General features: G+C 29.9%; 3 protein-coding genes across 3 annotated transcripts in view; all 3 read right to left on the minus strand.

Annotated features, from left to right (window-relative positions):
- Window positions 1–4,121: 4,121 nt before the first annotated feature.
- Window positions 4,122–4,709, minus strand: LOC122270596 (protein FAM200C-like). Its single transcript, XM_043048567.1, has one exon. It carries the CDS (start codon window positions 4,707–4,709, stop codon window positions 4,122–4,124), a length of 588 nt encoding a protein of 195 aa, XP_042904501.1.
- Window positions 4,710–4,976: 267 nt separating this feature from the next.
- On the minus strand, window positions 4,977–5,440 carry LOC110283504 (zinc finger MYM-type protein 6-like). Its single transcript, XM_043048568.1, has 2 exons — window positions 5,258–5,440; window positions 4,977–5,171 (listed from the first exon to the last, which is right to left on the minus strand). Exons 1-2 carry the CDS (start codon window positions 5,438–5,440, stop codon window positions 4,977–4,979), a joined length of 378 nt encoding a protein of 125 aa, XP_042904502.1.
- A 3,181-nt stretch (window positions 5,441–8,621) lies between these two features.
- Window positions 8,622–17,842, minus strand: part of LOC107445618 (uncharacterized) — a 27,288-nt gene continuing 18,067 nt past the window's right edge. Inside the window, exon 2 of the mRNA XM_021148770.3 lies at window positions 8,622–11,448. Within this exon, the coding sequence (XP_021004429.2) occupies window positions 10,183–11,448 (1,266 nt within the window). The 3' untranslated portion in view covers window positions 8,622–10,182. The remainder of the gene's footprint in view (window positions 11,449–17,842) is intronic.

A 17,842-nucleotide genomic window follows, 5' to 3' on the forward strand; every position in this document is an offset into this window, starting at 1 on the left:
ATCGTTTTATATTTTTAAAAACGATAATATTATCTAATAAAATTTGAATTTCTAGATATTATCAACGCTTTTGTACAAAACATCCTTTAAAAAGACCATTTTTATTCCTTTCCTTTTTTTTCCAATAAAAAGAAGTGGTAGAATAAGTGGTTATATTTCACAGAAAAAAAAAATAGCTTTGTCTGATCATAACGATTTATAATTGGATCTTAGCTTGAAGCACAGTGCTTTTTTTAAAGCTGAATAATAGTCAGAAAATAGTGATAACTTCGATTAAACAAATTTGTATGTCCTTTTACATCATATAAGATATTTTATTGACTGATTAGTTAAGATTCCAAAAGCTACTTTGTGCATAAAAAAAAAAAATAAAAAAAAAAAAAAAAAAAAAAANAAAAAAAAAAAAAAAGAAACTCCAGTAAGGAAAATCTAGGACTTTTAATGCAAATTTGTAAAATTGGAATAAAATCTATAATTGTAATACTCAAGATTTCTATGAATTTTTCATCGAAAAAAAGCGAAGTGATAGAAATCCAGTTTTGACTGTCACCACAAAATAAAACTAATAAAAAAATTTGTAAAATTCTAAAAAACGTGTTCTTTTCATTAAAAAAATGAGTGACTTTTATTCAATAAAGTAATTTAGATCAAAAGATCTACATCATAGTTCAAAGTTGCAAAAACTATAATCTCTAATATTATTTGATATTTTTCCTAGATTTTTTTTAATCACAATACTTGAGGTATAGGGAATATTCGAAATATTGATCCTAAAATAAATGTAAAATGAACTATGTATATTTAAGTAATAATATATATAACTGTTCTATGCCAATTACACAAGTCTGTATCTGAGAGAGTTTAGTAAAGATTAGTTTTATAATCGCGTTGGAAAGTCTGAACTACATATATAGTTTGTTGTTCTTACAAAGCTTAAAGCTATTTTCAAATTCAACCCCTCCTTCAGAAATTAACGTTACAATGATCTGGTTGTTTTGAAATGATGATAATACCACTTTTAAAATGTGAACCTTCTAAAAGTGTAATGCTGTTATAAATACGTTTTTGTTATCGATATTGTGAACGCATAGTGTTCTTATTGTCGTAAAGATACATTGTTTTTGTTGTAGTAAATAATTATTTTTTTGTGGTTGTAAATATAGGATAAGGCTAGGTAAGATAGCCATAAAGGAGAAATGAAAAATCTTAATTTTTCCCATACTTGTTAATACATAGCAGAAGATGCAAGTTTCACAAGAAGCATTCCATCTTGTTTATCAATTTGGACGAAGCTTTGTTTCTTCTGACAACAAAAGTTAGAAAATTTTAGTGTATATTTTAGTCAGGGATCAAATATTTTTTTGTGAATTACGTATTTTGTTGTTTTTTAATAAGTAGGTTGCATTTGTTTTGATTTAAATGTATCTTTAAGACACAATTATAGTTCAATCATTGTTTATGAGTAAAAATGAAAGAAATAAAATGGCGAAGTGTCGCTAAAAGCATAAAATATATACTTACTCCTTTCTATATTCTTTACTATAAATACATACTATAGTGCCCATCTCACCTTCAACTTTAAAAGAAATGGCCAGATATAATCGATTAGTGATGACCAATTTTAATTAATATGTTTAAACGTACGAGGAATCAGAAGGTGCTTAAAACATTTTAAAAGTAACATCAAAAGTAAGAAAATAAGATGCATTTTAGTAAGGGAGCAACGTGCAATTTGCATTTCCAATCGCATGTAAATACGATTCGCGCACGCTCGAGCAATTCGTATTACGTGTACTTTCCAATCCCGCGTCTGGAGGACAATCGCATCAATAGCAAAATGCAGTCAGAGTGTTGACACCGAAATGTGTCATTTTGAAACCCAACCAAACACATCAAAAACTAATAATGTTCAGTGCGAGGGAAAAGAAACTGACTACCTTGAATAACTTTTGATTTAATGATCGGATCTTCACGTTCTTGAACTCTATCTAAATTGCTCGATGGGTTGACCTCAAATATGCTAATTTAAAGTGCAGAAGATATTTTAAGTTGCGAAATCAGACACAAAAACGTACTTTCTCTGAATAAACTTACCTTTTTTATAACAGATTCGGATTTCTGACCTCCAAAATATAGGGGATAGCCGCAATCTGGACACTAAGGAGAGATGGCCATTTGTAAGTTTATCTTAACATAATCTGTTTCATGTTTTGTTCTCAATACGTACGAGTATTTTATTAATTTTTCCTCACAATATGTATGGTATATATGTATGAGAATTTTAAATGTGCATTAACATTTCTTGTATCTCTACTTAGTACCTTTATTTTGGTTTGTAAAAGCCATGGCCATCAATCCAGACTCAATCCCTGACTACCTAGGTAAAGAAATGCATCACTTTTAAGTTTTAGGTATTTCAGATGAAGAAAATCTATCACTTTTAAGTTTTAGGTATTTCGGATGAAGAAAATGTATCACTTTTAAGTTTTAGGTATTTCAGATGAAGAAAATGTATCACTTTTAAGTTTTAGGAATTTCAGATGAAGAAAATGTATCACTTTTAAGTTTTAGGTATTTCAGATGAAAATGTATCACTTTTAAGTTTTAGGTATTTCAGATGAAGAAAATGTATCACTTTTAAGTTTTAGGTATTTCAAATGAAGAAAATGTATCAATTTTATTTCTCAAATATTGTTGATAAAATAACTGCATCATTTTTACGTTTTCGGTTGATGAAATGAAGTAAAGAAATAATTCTAAGTTTCATAAAAAAATGCTTGTTCATAGGTGTTATATTTTATAGGTGTTATGTTTCATAGGTGAAAAAAAATGCATGTGTTTATGTTTAGGACATTGTTTTAAAATTTATATATTGATCTAGTAAGGCGAGCATATTTTTGGATAACTTCTCAAAAGACGTTATAATGGAGAAGCATACTATTTAAAATCCTTTTTAAAGATAACCAAAGAATTTTCAATATTCGGAAAATAAACACGAAATATTTATCGTTTTACATTAGATAACTTATTTGTTAAAATAATTCTCAAAATATTTTACTTGTTTTCTGTCGTTCCATAGCTTTCTCTCTATGCGTAGAACAGTCTTTAGACGGTAGTAGTTAAATTATTTAAGGATGACAGTTACTTATCTTCCTTTCATATTTAATATATTTTTTCATGAGCAGTAAATTTAAGAAAAAAATTTAATTTAAAGAACCTATTTCAAACATTCTTTATAGCGTTAAGTACATTAAAAATTAAACGATATGCAAGAATATAAAAAATACAAAAATTAAATTACTTTCTTTTTCCGCCGATTTTTTTTTTAACGAAAGAATATTTTATTCAAATAAATAAATATGTCTTCTTTTTAAAGGCAAACATTGTAGTTATTTCTTTTATTATTCTAAATGAAAAATGTAAAAAGAAATATATTCTGTTTTATCATTAATTCATTTTTTATTAACAAAGATGTTTTGCTGTTTGCAGACTAACTAACTATATATGTTATAATATTATGATTAAATGAAAGTAATTAATAAAGATTTTTTACCTGAAAAGAAATAGCTCTGTTTGTTTTTCATTATTTATACAAAACTGATATGTGTGCAAAAGATGGTTTCGAAAAATGTTTGTAGAAGTAAACGCAGACATTTTTACAACGTTTATTATTATAAAAAAAACATAAGCTCAGTTAAAGTTCGTCTATACCAGTGGTTTCCAACCTTTTGTGGACTGTCGCCCCCCTCTTGGGACTGGCTGACGCACATCGCCCCTTTCTCTTTTTGCTCAAAAACCATTCATTGCTGCTTGTGAGCAACCAAATGCTAAGTTATATTTAATTTTAATTTAAATTGTAATGCAAATAAGGAGGCAATTTTATCCTGCCATTTTTATAAATTAAAAAAAATTGTGAACCTTTTTTTTTCAAAAAGAAATGATATTTAAAACGGAATAATCAAACCAAAAGTACACTTTTTAAAATTCATATTTTAATGTAATCAAGAAAAGTTAAAACGTTAGCAACTAAAATTTGAGAAAAAAATGAAGGGTGAGAAGGTACATTTTTACCACTTCAATGACTGCCCTGTGCTTGGTGTATTTCAGTTAAAGCTTGAATGTCAGGTTTTATGTTCGTCAGATTTAAACGCAGGTCGCAGGTCTCCTTTGAAGCAAATGTCCAACCTATTTCTTTGCTTTGTGAGGGGCTGGATGACAGAACTAAATCCTCTCTCCACTAAATATATTGACGGTAACGAGATGAGGAGCGGGTCAGTTTGTTTCCACAATTGTGGATAAGTGTCCATAAGCTTTACCCAAGCTAACTCGTAACCGTATTTTTTAAAGACAACTTTAGCATACTTCAAGTCTAAAAACTCAGTTTGCAAAGAGGAAGTGAGCTTATCCACAACTTCAAAACAGAAAGGATCGAAAATCCAATCCGGAATTTCTAATTTCATCAAATCTTTAAATCTTGATTCCATATCAGTTTTTAACTGATCAAGCTGATCAGTAAAAATTAAGATTTTATTTTCGAGAATCACGATATCTGCCATTGAACACTTTCTAAGAGTTGGAAATTGCATTAGCTCTTTGCGACCAATGTTTGATTTGTAGATATCAAACTTGGCGATGAATGAAGATATGATTCCCTTAGCCTTGATAATGTTCATTTTATTTCCTTGAAGTTTCACGTTGATTTCGTACATTTTTTCAAAACTATCCGTAAGGTACGCAGTTTCCAACTTGGTTTGCTTCAAGTGGTGTCGAGAAACTCAGTAATCGAATCAAACAATTCGAAAAAATGACGCAGTTTCCTTTTGAAAGCCATCTTACATCTGCATGTATGAGCAAGGGTTCGAAATCTTCATCATTTTCACGGCAAAGTTCTCGGAACAAACGGTCATTGAGAGAATTAGCTTTGATTTTATTGATGGCAGAAGTAACGAATTGTAAAGTGTCATGCAGGGCACCACTCAACTTTTTGCAGCCAAATGTTGACGATGAATGACACAATCAATGGTGATGACCTCCGGTACTTCTTTTTTAAGGTGCTCTAGAAGCCCAGTATGACGACCAGACATGGCAGGAGCACCATATGTTGCACAAGCACTTACATTTGTAAGGGGGATTTCTTTTTCCTCAAAATAGTCTTTGACCAATTTAAAAATCTACAAAAATTTTGTACCAGTAATCAAAGTTCTTGTAAACATTTCCTCGTTCATCCAATCTCCTTACTCTCATTTATGAATCTCACGTAAGCTAATACAATAGCTTTGTTATCTGTCACAGTTGAGTCATCAATCTGCCACGCAAATTTACCTTCTCTCATATATTTGATGAGTTTTGATTCAACGTCTGCGGCCATCTCATCAATAAGCTTGGAAACAGTATTATTGCTCAGAGGTTTTATCTTATTGCTCGATCCCTTACCCAACATGATTTCAACAATTTTTTTAGTAGCTGGTAAAATAAGAGTTTACTAATTGTGTGAGGTTTAGAGTTATAAAAATATTTCGTCCATCAATCCGTTTCTCCTATTACATGGCTTTTAAAATCGGAGGGATGGGAATGAGACGAGAGAGGAACATTTGAGGAGAAGAAGCTATATAAAAAGACCATGACTTTCAACAAAAGAAAATTCTTGAAGGTCAGATTTCCGCCAGCGATACCAAAACGTAAGACGAAAACGATCCTGAACTTCAAATTTTTTAATTTTTAACTATCGTAATTCTTCATCTACACCAGAACCATAAGCTTCATATATGTTTTCAATTTCGATCTCAAATAGCTTTTGTCATTAATATTATTAGCAATTTTTATGTATTGAATACTCGTCGCCCCCTGATCGCCCTCCTATGCATTATCGCCCCCATGAGGAGCTCTATCGCCCCCAGGTTGGGAACCACTGGTCTATAGTAAGATAAAACAAGGTGTTCCTATTTCTCATACCTCACATATCACGCTCTTCTTATATTTTTCATAATTTCTTCGAAATTAACAGCAAATTCTTCTTTAGTGCAAAGAAAGAAAACATAGCATTAGCGAAATAGAAAACTTTGTTACTTTTTCTCAATTTTCGAAACAATATCTGTAGTTCCAATATGAAATTTCAAATTGTTTCGAATATTTTTTACTTAAGTTTCACTTTTTTACGGTATTTTTTTGGTTCAGTTTGGTAATTTTCAAACTAATTATGGAACATAAATTTTTTTGTAAATTGTATATTTTTCTGAACACCCTCGTAATTTCAAGTTTCTAAGTTTTATAATTTTTGCATTTACGTTAACCAGCATTTATTTACTTAACCTGTATTTATTATGACCAATTTGATACCAATTTTACAAAAGAAGTATCAATTCAAAATTGTATTATTCTGAGAGTATAACTCTAAATTTCATGGTTTACCGCTTGTATAGCATAAAAGAGAAACTGTTACTTCAAATTTAGTTCCTACTGTACTCCGTGGAAATCGGCAGACTTCTTTGAAATTAGTCCTGTTCCTAACTGATATAATGTATCTGTTGATGTCTGAAGACGGATACAATTTTGATTCATCATAGTCTCTCATATTGAGTTTCTTACAAAGACATTCATATTGAGATGTTCACATTTTTGTAGTGTTTAAATTAGTCGTATATTTTTTTAAATAATGTTTCTTCCTAACTTGTATTTTTATTAATATTTTTGTAAAACTAATTAATTATAATTATTTTTAAAAGTTTGCTTTTATTATAGTTTTCACGTGATGTTTTTTTAAATATGTTGCAAAAAACTTGGAATCATTTATAATGCCATTTATTGAAGGAAAATTTTTTAAATTAATTACCTTAAATGAAGAGAATCTAAGAGGAATAATTAATATTAATTTGCTTCCCAAAATATTTTCTCATGAGCTGAATTATTTTATTCTTTTGAAAACTGATTAAATTATCAGGAAATAAATAATCTAAATTTAAAAAAGAAAACTTTTTTGAAAGTAAATATAACAAAAACTTGTTAAATATATCTTATTTTTTGACGAAATATTTTTAATACTATGTTCAATTTAAATCATTGGCCGTTTTGTTTTATGACCAATATTATTTTAAAGTCTACATTTTAAGCGAAGGAGAATTTAAATTCTCTATTAGATCAATATAAGGTTTCAGCTTTAATAAAAGCAATTGAAGCTTTACTTTCTAAATTTTTCATCTCCTCTATTAATTAAGATCTAAAGTAAGGTTAATACGCATCTAATACTAAAAGTCTCCATTTTAAGAGAAGGAAAATTTAAATTCTCTATTAAATCAATGTAAGATTTCAACTTTAGTAAAAGCAATGGAAGATTTATTTTCAAATTTTTCATTCCCTCTATTAATTAATATCTAAATTAGGATTATTACGTATCTGATACAAAAAGTACCTGATTATTGTAACTGATTCTCCATTGTTGAAGTATTAGTTTGTAACTTATACTAAAACGCTGGTATTTACCTACCTTTAATATAGCATTAGTTTATGCTTGTTAAGAAAATATTAAAATTCACGATTGAAAATTTTTTATTTAGATATACAAACATAGGAATAAAAGCTCAAACATTGAGCGAAACTCATTTACATAAACACATATAAAAATCATTGTCATTTACAATAAATTACATGAAAATAATAAACACATTGATCAACGAAAAACTGGGACATGAGATTAAAATTATTTTAAGAGCAACACAACATTCACTTTATCATGATTGTCGGGGGACATTAAAGCATGCGAACATGAATCGATGATTCAATAAATTCTCTTTTGTTAAAACTTCTATTCTTTTTGTCAGTTAAAATTTCAACAATCAATTTTTAACTTCTAGGCCAACGCTTATTATTATTTGTAAAATTATTTATAAGAAATCATTTATAAATTATGTATTATTATTTATAAAAATGATCGACAATTTTAAAAAAATCGGAAGAAAGTTATAAATTATTAGTATGCTGCCTTCACTAGTTTGTTTTCACCAAGTTTCAAAGTTAAATCCATAATTCGTCAACAGAGAGNTAATGTAATAAAAGTTTACTAAACAAGCAGATTTGGCTCCCAATTTTTAAAAAAAATTTTTTTAATGTTCATATTTGGCTCTTTGGCTAATAAGTTTGCCGACCACTGTTCTAGGCGAACGCTTATTATTATTTGTAAAATTATTTATAAGAAATCGTTTATAAACTATGTATTATTATTTATAAAAATGATCGACAATTTTAAAAAAATCGGAAAAAAGTTATAAATTATTAGTATGCTGCCTTCACTAGTTTGTTTTCACCAAGTTTCAAAGTTAAATCCATAATTCGTCAACAGAGGGCACTGATATATGAGAGAATACATCACATTAATATTTTTAAAAGTGTTTGAAGTTATTATAGTAATCGGCTCAAACTTTTTAAACAGCGATCATTAGCAGCTATAAATTCCTTCAATCTGATAAAAAATTCATAAGACACTTCTACAAATTACTCTCTTGCTAGGATTATATAATATACAGAAAAAAACTTTGTCTTACAATTTTTCAGTCAGTTGCGCCATCTATTGAGGAACTCTGGTTTAGTAATATCTGGTACAGTAATACGCAGTAAACCGTACATTTCTATTTTCTGTTTAATTTTAAATGATTTTTCAAATTATTGGTCATTTTTTAAACACCTGAAATCATATTAGGAGTATTAAGAAATTCCCGTGAAATATTTAAAAGCATTTTCCTTAAATTATAATTCACATTACAACTTTATTAAAAATTATACATAAACATTTATGCAATATTTATTGTTGATACTACTTGTGTGAAAATCTGAAGTATTTTTTTAAAAAAAATTTATTATTTAAACCTATACCAATGAACCAAAAAAAGTTTTTTTAAAGGGAAAAACAATGGAATTTAAAATTTGAAACTCCATTAAAAATTATGATTATTTTTACAACTGAGTTTTCATCAGAGAAAGTCAAACAAAGATTGAAAATCAAAACAAAAACAAAACGCAATATAAATTATTGAAAATATTACTGTTTCGAATAAAAATTAAAATTGAAGCTAAATAAAAAATCAATCAAAAGTTAAGCACGCATTATTATTTTGTGAAAACCGAGAGAAAAAAGCTAAATGAGACATACGGAGACATTAGGAGTAAGTGTGGTTGAACTACCGTTGTGTTCAAAAAATTAGTTTATGCTTAATATATTATTAAAAGTAACATTTTGCACCCTTACATTATTTATAATTTCTGAATTTTCTGTAGGCTAAAGATTCAGCCGTGATACAAATTGAACATTGTTAGAAACTTTAAATCGTGTTCAATTATAATATCTTTCAAATTTGCTTCAAACTTATTACTGTGACAGTTGATATTATCAGGCATTTGAATAAAAGATATTACGGTTCCAATTGAATGGAATTCTATTTAACACTGTCGTACTTTTACGCGATATTATGGTTTAATATGCCATAATTATGGTCCAATGTTGAATCGAGTATTCTGAGATACACAACGGTGGAAAAACATATATTTTCAAGAAGCATGGCATGAAGTTTTAAAATCATAAATTTAATTCTACTTTTCTTATTGTATTAGTATTTTTTTTTGGTGAGTTTTGGAGGAACTATATCAGCTGTGTCAAACCTTTGAAGTTTTTTAAATTTAAATGTAACCTCTAAACAACTTTTTTTCAGCATGTTTATTGAAGTTCCTTTTTTTTTCACGAATTAGATAAATCCCTTTTTACAATTATATTTTTTCCACTTGCGTAACTACTAAATATTTCATTAATGTTTATTAGAATTTCACTCTGTATCATATTATTATTATTTATACTTTAAAATTAAGACTCATTTCTTTCAAAGTGAAACCAAGAACTGAATTCAACTAGCTTTTTGTTCGTAAATTTAACTATTTATTCTCAATCTTATTTGCTAAATAATAAAGCAAATATAAAGCACAAAATCAACAATCAACGCAAGTCTTTGAAATAACTTTTTGATGCATATCATATTCTGTGGGTATGTTGATGGCATTCGGTGCTTGAAAATAGAGATTGGACTTCGCCGAGTTATCTAAATTTATTTTAAAGTAAATTGTCCGTTTTTAAAGCTCTTCAACTGATGAAATGTTTTATGATGGCATTCTTGGGCGAAAACATTTTTCGGGATAGTTTGAACATTAATAATATCCTTTCCTGTTGGAATAATTATTACCATATCCACTTCTGGATGATGACCAGCCTTTAGAGTTTCTTGGAGTGCCCCCTTTATAATTTCCTTGAAAGTTGCCAGAACCATATCTGTCATATATATTGCCACCCCATACGCCACTACTCTGTGGAATTGCGTTTATGTTGTTGTAATTACCATAGCCCTTTTGTCCACCAGAAGATCCACCGTAACCTTTCTGTCCCATATAGGAACCACCATATCCTGAACCATATATTTGATTACCTAAACCACCACTAAGGCCTTGGCTTGGGTAACCACTTCCGAAATTGATACTACCATAGCCTTGTTGATTTCCTAAGTTTCCATAAGACCCTCCGTAGCTTCCCTTATCACCTCTGTAACCACCACCCCCACCACCACCAGATGGCCAATTGTATCCCCCAGAACTAATCTGATTCCCACCGTACCAACCACTTTGTCCTCCGTATCCTCCTTGTCCACCATATCCACTTTGTCCACCTAATATACCTTGTCCACCAAATCCACTTTGTCCAACTAATATACCTTGTCCACCATATCCACTTTGTCCACCCAATATACCTTGTCCACCATATCCACTTTGTCCACCATATCCACTTAGTCCACTTAATATACCTTGTCCACCATATCCACTTTGAACACCATATCCACTTTGACCACCATATCCACTTTGACCACCATATATTCCTTGCCCGCCATAAGCACCTTGACCAAATCCCCCTTGTTGCAAGTATCCACTCTGTCCGTATCCGCTTTGACCGTAGCCACTTTGGTATCCCCCTTGATTATAAGAGCTACTTCCTTTATAGTTACCAGAACCACCAGTCATAGGTCTCTGAACATTGCTTCCACCCCAACTTGATCCTCCAGAAGCCCAACCTTTGTTAGTACCATATCCAGGATTTTGATTGATTTGATTGCCTACGTAACCACCTTGATTAGTCAGGTATTGGTTTTGAGATCCACCTCCATAGCCAGTGGTGCGACCATATCCTCCTTGAGGTCTATTATTTGACCATCCTTTGCTGTTGCCACCACCACCAGAACCACCAGGATACCAAACTTGAGTACCATAAACTGGTCTTTGATAACCTGTCGCTTCTCGTACTAAATCTCTGGTACCTGATGTACTGACACTTTTAGCAGTCACATCTTCTCCTCGATCTCCCTTGCTGGCAGTTTCAGCCCATGTATAAGGAATGCATATGCAAGCTAAGAATACTGAGAACAGCATCTGAAAAGAATTAGAATATACCATTGAAGCTGCAGTAAAGCTTTTTGTTAAATAATATGCGATTATAAAATACATTTATGCAGACAGATAATATACTATTCGAAAATACACTTATACAAAAGGATAATACATTTATACAAATAGATAACATAAATATATATAAGATATTCGGGGGTTCCAGGTTGCTTTGATACCTGCACCATGTGCTACAATAAACGGGCGACCCCTGACCACTTGCTTGCTTGCCTGGGGCTCACCAGATAAAATATGTGGGTAATCCTGTGATGTTATTCGACTTTTTTAGGGTACACAAAATCATGGACCTACTTTAGCCCTGCTGATCTTGGTGATGTGCTGTAACATCTACATAAATCTATATGTGTAAAAAAATGAATGTCTGTGTGTTGGTAATATGTATTTTTGTTGGTAATATGAATGTTGGTAATATGTATTAATTGAAATAAAAAAAGTAGCTTCTGAACTAAAAAGCAGAAATAAGTAGAATAAGCATATAGTCGCGTTTTGGGTAACCGTAACAGAAATCTGCATATTATTATTGACACTAATGCTCAATTAATATTGATAATGTGTACTAATTGAAATAAAATAAAATAAGCTATGTGCTAAAAAGACAAGCTCATGGAGGACAGATTAATGGGAAATTTGTTTAAGAAAACCGTAAGAAATCGACTTTCACAGCTGACGCTTAATTCATATGTATCACAGACTGTAATATGCACTATTGGTAATATGGTAATTGGCGAATTGGTTTTGATCAGAGTTCTGCAACGGGTTTCCATAGTTTCAGAAAATATTTTTTTCAATGGTAGCTAAGATAGTGTAATAATACTTTAATGAATTAAAATTAAAAGAACTTTTTTCCGCACTACTTATAAATATTTTAATAGTGAATTAAGGGTCTGATATAGAAATGGTCATGCTCCAAAATCCTTATAAAGTTCTAATTATTATCATTTTTAAAAAAAATTTGCTTTAGCTTGCTGCTACTGACAAATATGTATAAATTGAAATGTTAGGTTATGTAATAATTACCAAATTACTAATATAGGTATAAAATATTACATCGATATATTTGGTGATGCTTAAAACTGCACCAGTCAGTTTTAATACCGATACGCGTCTTACAATCCCTCGAAAAGGTTATGTACCTGAGAAAATCACTTAATAATGATAAATTTTAACTATCATGATTAGGCAGCGAGCAATAGCATCATGTGAATACATTTTATCTTTATGCCGTTTATATGAATTACAAACAACTGGCTTTACTTACTTCTATAACGTAAAGACACCAATTACAACATAAAACATTAAATTTAAAAATTTTTTTAAAATTATTTTAGCTATATTAATTAAAAAACTTAGAGGAATAACCAGGTAAGGGAAATTTTCAGAACGAAAAAAGAACACATCGATCCGAATTATTTTATTACCAATTTATTAGAAGGCTGGAGAAATAATTCTTTGCATTTTTTTTATTTACCGTTGCGTAATTTGAAATAAAAATCATGCAAGCATACTAAAAACTAATATGGATTAGTTAATATAAAAGTGAAATCAAAAACGGTTCTGTTACATTAAACATACCCATATTGACGAAACCACTTTATGTTATTTTATCTAATTCATTAATTCTCTTTAAAATTTAATTCCCCTGGTTCTTCCATAAAGCTCTCTAATTGTGTCGGTATGCCTTTCAGTTTTGAACATGATTGCGTTGTGTTTCTAAGTACTGATTTATTGATTCTTTTCTGTTTTTATTCACCCCGTGCGAAGAACGGGTATTCAGCTGGTATATAACAAAAACAGACAAATAGTTAGTACTGATACATACTACTGAACGGGTTGCCTCACGCTTCTTCTTAAAAAAAATTATTTTTTTGAAAATAAAAAAAAAATTCTTACTTTTTACTAAAGCAGCTTTAATATAATACACAATTAATTGGGTTATAAATGAGAAATACTTTAGTACAGCTTTTCTTGAACCAATAAATTAAAAGCATAAATTCATATCCATTTAATCTATGCCAGTCTTTATTATTTTTGAGTCCTTATACATAATTTTTCTATGCCAGTCTTTAATTTTTCTGATTTTATCTATAATTTTTTTGGTGGATATGGGTAGGTTTGGTTCTCAGGGAGCCAGAGTGACTAATGAGTGAGTAGAAATGAATGAGTAGCTGAGTGGGTACTACAAATATTACCATGAACAAAGTTATTCGAATCCTCAGATCTAACGAATAGATTTTATATTTTCGTAGGAAGACCAGGTAAATTCTTCAAAACTTTTAATTGTACTCGTTCAGAACATATTTTAAAAAAAAAAACAACATATTTTCAAAAACTCCTGCTTTTGTTTAGCATAAGAAATTTTCAACAAGATAGAGAAGAATTCCAAAATCTAAAAGAAAATTGTCTTAAATTGACGAAATTGACAGAAGCATTTGGAATACTATCATGGTGGTGGTAATATATTTTCGAGCAAGCTCATACGTCTTTTTGATGACTCCCATAAAATTCTTCGTACCTGGTCGAGAGACGGATACTTGGAAGGGGGATTTTCCAGTCCTGAACCTTCTGAAGAATTTAGCTCCATAAAAACAATAACGAAATAACAATAATGAAACAGTTACCCGTTATTCTTTGAACATTTTTCTTGTTTGTGGCGTTGCTCGTACTTACACCCTATTTACACGAGGACTGGAAAAGGCGCTTAAAACCAGTATTTTGATGACACAAGCCTAAAAAAAAGGTTTGTCAAATGTACATCGTTCCAGATGTTAAAAATCCCAACTAGCCAGGATTTTCGAAAAATAACCCCATGACACAAATAGCCAATCATCACGGGCCTAAATTCAGCCTGACTCAAAGTAGGGTTTTCAATCTTGCCAAGATTTTCGAAAAATGACCTCATGACGCAAATAGCCAATCATCACGCGTCTAAATTCAGCCTGACTCAAAGAAGGATTTTCCATCCTGCCAGGATTTTCGAAAAATAACCTCATGACGCAAATAGCCAATCATCACGCGCCTAAATTCAGCCTGACTCAAAGTAGGATTTTCCATCTTGGGAGGATTTTCGAAAAATAACCTCATGACGCAAATAGCCAATCATCACTTGCCTGAATTCAGCCAGACTCGAAGTAGTCGTCACCCGACAATAAACACGTGAGATTTTTTTTTTCACTCTTTAATTTTTCATCAAAATAATGCAAAGTGCGTTACTTCAATCTAATATTCAAGTAACTACTGCTAGTAAAACTGATTCCATTCATTTCTGCTTGGAAAATCGGTTGAAAAAGGGGTGCAAATAACTCTATAGCACTTTGTCCAAAGGCGAAATATTAGGAACAAAATTTTCATCACTGCGTCATGCTATTTACATTGATGGTAGGTAAATTATTCGGACAAGTGCATCAGAGATATCAAACTTATAAACCTTCACCATTTTCGGGGGTGATTAAATCCAATTCTGAATAGTTAATTTTCCTTGTAAGTATATAACTTTTCTTTACTTCAATTACTGTTTATTTAAAATTTAATTTATGTAAAAAAGTGTAAACTGTAAACAAAATAAATACTTGGCTCAGATAACTTAAAAATACTAATTTGGGGACATAGTGCTTAGATGCCATTCCTGCTGATCCTTGAGCTTACAAGGCATGATGAAAAGAATATTTTATAATTTAAGAACGTGTAATAAGCTCCATTTTTTTTTATGAAAGAGTGATGTAATCTAGAAAACATCACTGACGTTAATTTTTGAAGGAGAGAAGAAAAGTTGAATTGTCAACAGTTTAATTTATTATAATGTCTAACATTAAACCAGTGAGAAAAACTCATCTTTCAAAGTCTAGTTCCGAACGAACTAATTGAAATTTTTGACACATAAACTTTTATAACGACTTTGAATATTAATATATTGAATACATTTGGATTATTTACCGTTTATATCAAACAGAAGAAACAATTTTTATGAAAATAAAATTTTTGAAGTCTGCGTGACACTCAGCAATTCGTTATCGTTATAATTTTCTATTTAAAAGGCTGAAAAAACGAGAGAATAACCAATACCGAATTTTGAAACATGAATGTAATGTTTCTATGAATTATCTGAGACGGATAAAACACTTTCTAAAATTGATTTTGCTCACTTAACACGCAAAATATCTGTTTATCATAGCTTCTGAAGTTAGACTTTTAAAGGGATCTTTTAAATATTACATCAGCATTTTTTTTCTATATTATTGAACCCTTTCCCCTCTGTCAGCAAATAAATAAATAAATCATCCCAGGTTGAGAAGAGAAAATAGATAGAACCTTGGGATCTTGCTTCAATTTGAATTAAATTTAAATAAAAATGTAACGCAATAAAACAAAAGTTACGTATAAGTTTATTTTATAAAATTTTGAGCAGTAAATCCTCAGTAATCCTTTGAGATCAAAACTCTTTCCATCTGAAAATCTTGGAATAAATTTTCGAATTTTTAACCCTAATTTGTGATCTTTCACACTTTATTTTCTTTCTTGAATTTTTTTTTTTTTTTTTTTTTCGTTTTTAGAAAATTGGGAAATTTAGGGGATTTTAATGTTTTACTCTCGCACCCTCCTACCTCCCTCCATTTACCAACAAAATTACGTAAATCACAAATCATTGGTACCCATTAGGTACTTTACATAATATTTGAACGGCCCCTTAAGATAATTTTTAGTTATCACCTCACGTTATTTGACGAAAACAAGAATTCACTATTATAGTTAAAATCAGCTACCTAGACATGCTAATATATTTGTGTGTTTGCGTATAATTTGTGTTGTAATTTGTTCAAATTTATTTTCAGTGCAGCAAAACGTGATTTTAACAAGTAAATGATTTCTGTAACTCATAGAGGAAAAAAACTTAGAAAGAGTAAAATTGGACTACTTATTGAATTAAAATTGAACTACTTAGAGTAAAATTGAACTACTTATCGTTGTGAATATGCATCCTAACAACTGGATATAATGAAAATTCACTTATGCTGAACGCGTATTAAAATCAATATTATTCGAGTTATTTTTAACTACTGTGAATGAAGGGTGCTTTTCGAAGTTTTATCAACAAGAAAAATAAAAAAAGCCTTTTCATGTCTAAAATCTAAAGCAAAGCTGCTCATGGGAAAATATAGTTCGGCTACAAAACTGGCAAATAATTTAAATGTTTATAAAATAAAGAAGAAAAAAAATCTTAAATTTTTTAAAAACTTTTTTTCTAATCTCAATTTTGGCGAGATATTTCCCCCTAGATGAAAATTATTCACAGCATTTAATAACTGTTTTCATGAGCTCAGAGTTACAGATTAAAAAATAATAATAATAATTTAATTCGCAGATATAATTAAACAGTGTAAATTTGCGGATCTTAGAAAGTTAGAAAAATTGGACATTCATTTGGCATAACTATTGTTAGCACAAATTCTTTTAAATAATTCTTTCTGCTTTAAAGTTTTAAATAAAATATATTAGTTTAACGATACAAGCGTAGTGTTTAATAAGTTTAAGATTTTAATAGTGATCATGCATCCATTGTTTGAAAAATAATCATAAAAAGATTCCCTTTCTTCTAATGAAGTTTAATTCAGATTAGTACGGTTCGCATTAATCGGAATTCAAATACTTTTAACTTTAATTCCACAAAGATTTTGCGTAGAAACGAAATTGCTTAGGTAGGAGAAATGTAATTTAATTGAAAAATCAATTATATATTACTTCTACTGATTTATGATAGAAGAAATACTTCATTGACTTTTAAGAATAACTTATATAAGAGTATTTATATTAGAAAAAATAGCATATTTACACCAATCAGCCATTACATTATGACCACCCTGCTAGTAACATGTAGGACCACCTTTAGCCCTCAAAACTGCTAGCACCCGCCGTGGCATTGATTCCGCAAGGTGCTGATAGGTAGGGGAGAGTGGGGTCAATAGTAACATTTTTTAATTAGCTATTTTTAACTAACAAAAAATCCAATATATTATTAGTATTAATTGACAGACGAGTAAAGTAGACTATCCTCTACTAGAAAAAAATTATAAATACCTTATTTTAAATGTTATTATATTAGTTATTAACAATTTTTGACAGTCGTGAACTTGTTGCAATCGTCCTCACTTACGGAGTCAATTGTAACAGTTCATAAATTCAACTTAAACATAGTTAATTATACATATTATCATAGTTGTGATATATTTCTTTATTGGTCAAAATAGTAATAATATTTTAGGAGTAAAAATAATAATGAGCAGAGACCTAAAGGGTTAAACTTTTAACTTTAAGGGGTTAAAAATTTTAATTTATGCTGTGAAAGGTGACAAATAAAATAATGCAC

Source organism: Parasteatoda tepidariorum, chromosome 3 (genome assembly GCF_043381705.1).
Source record: "Parasteatoda tepidariorum isolate YZ-2023 chromosome 3, CAS_Ptep_4.0, whole genome shotgun sequence".
NCBI classification, from domain to species: Eukaryota; Metazoa; Arthropoda; class Arachnida; order Araneae; family Theridiidae; genus Parasteatoda; species Parasteatoda tepidariorum.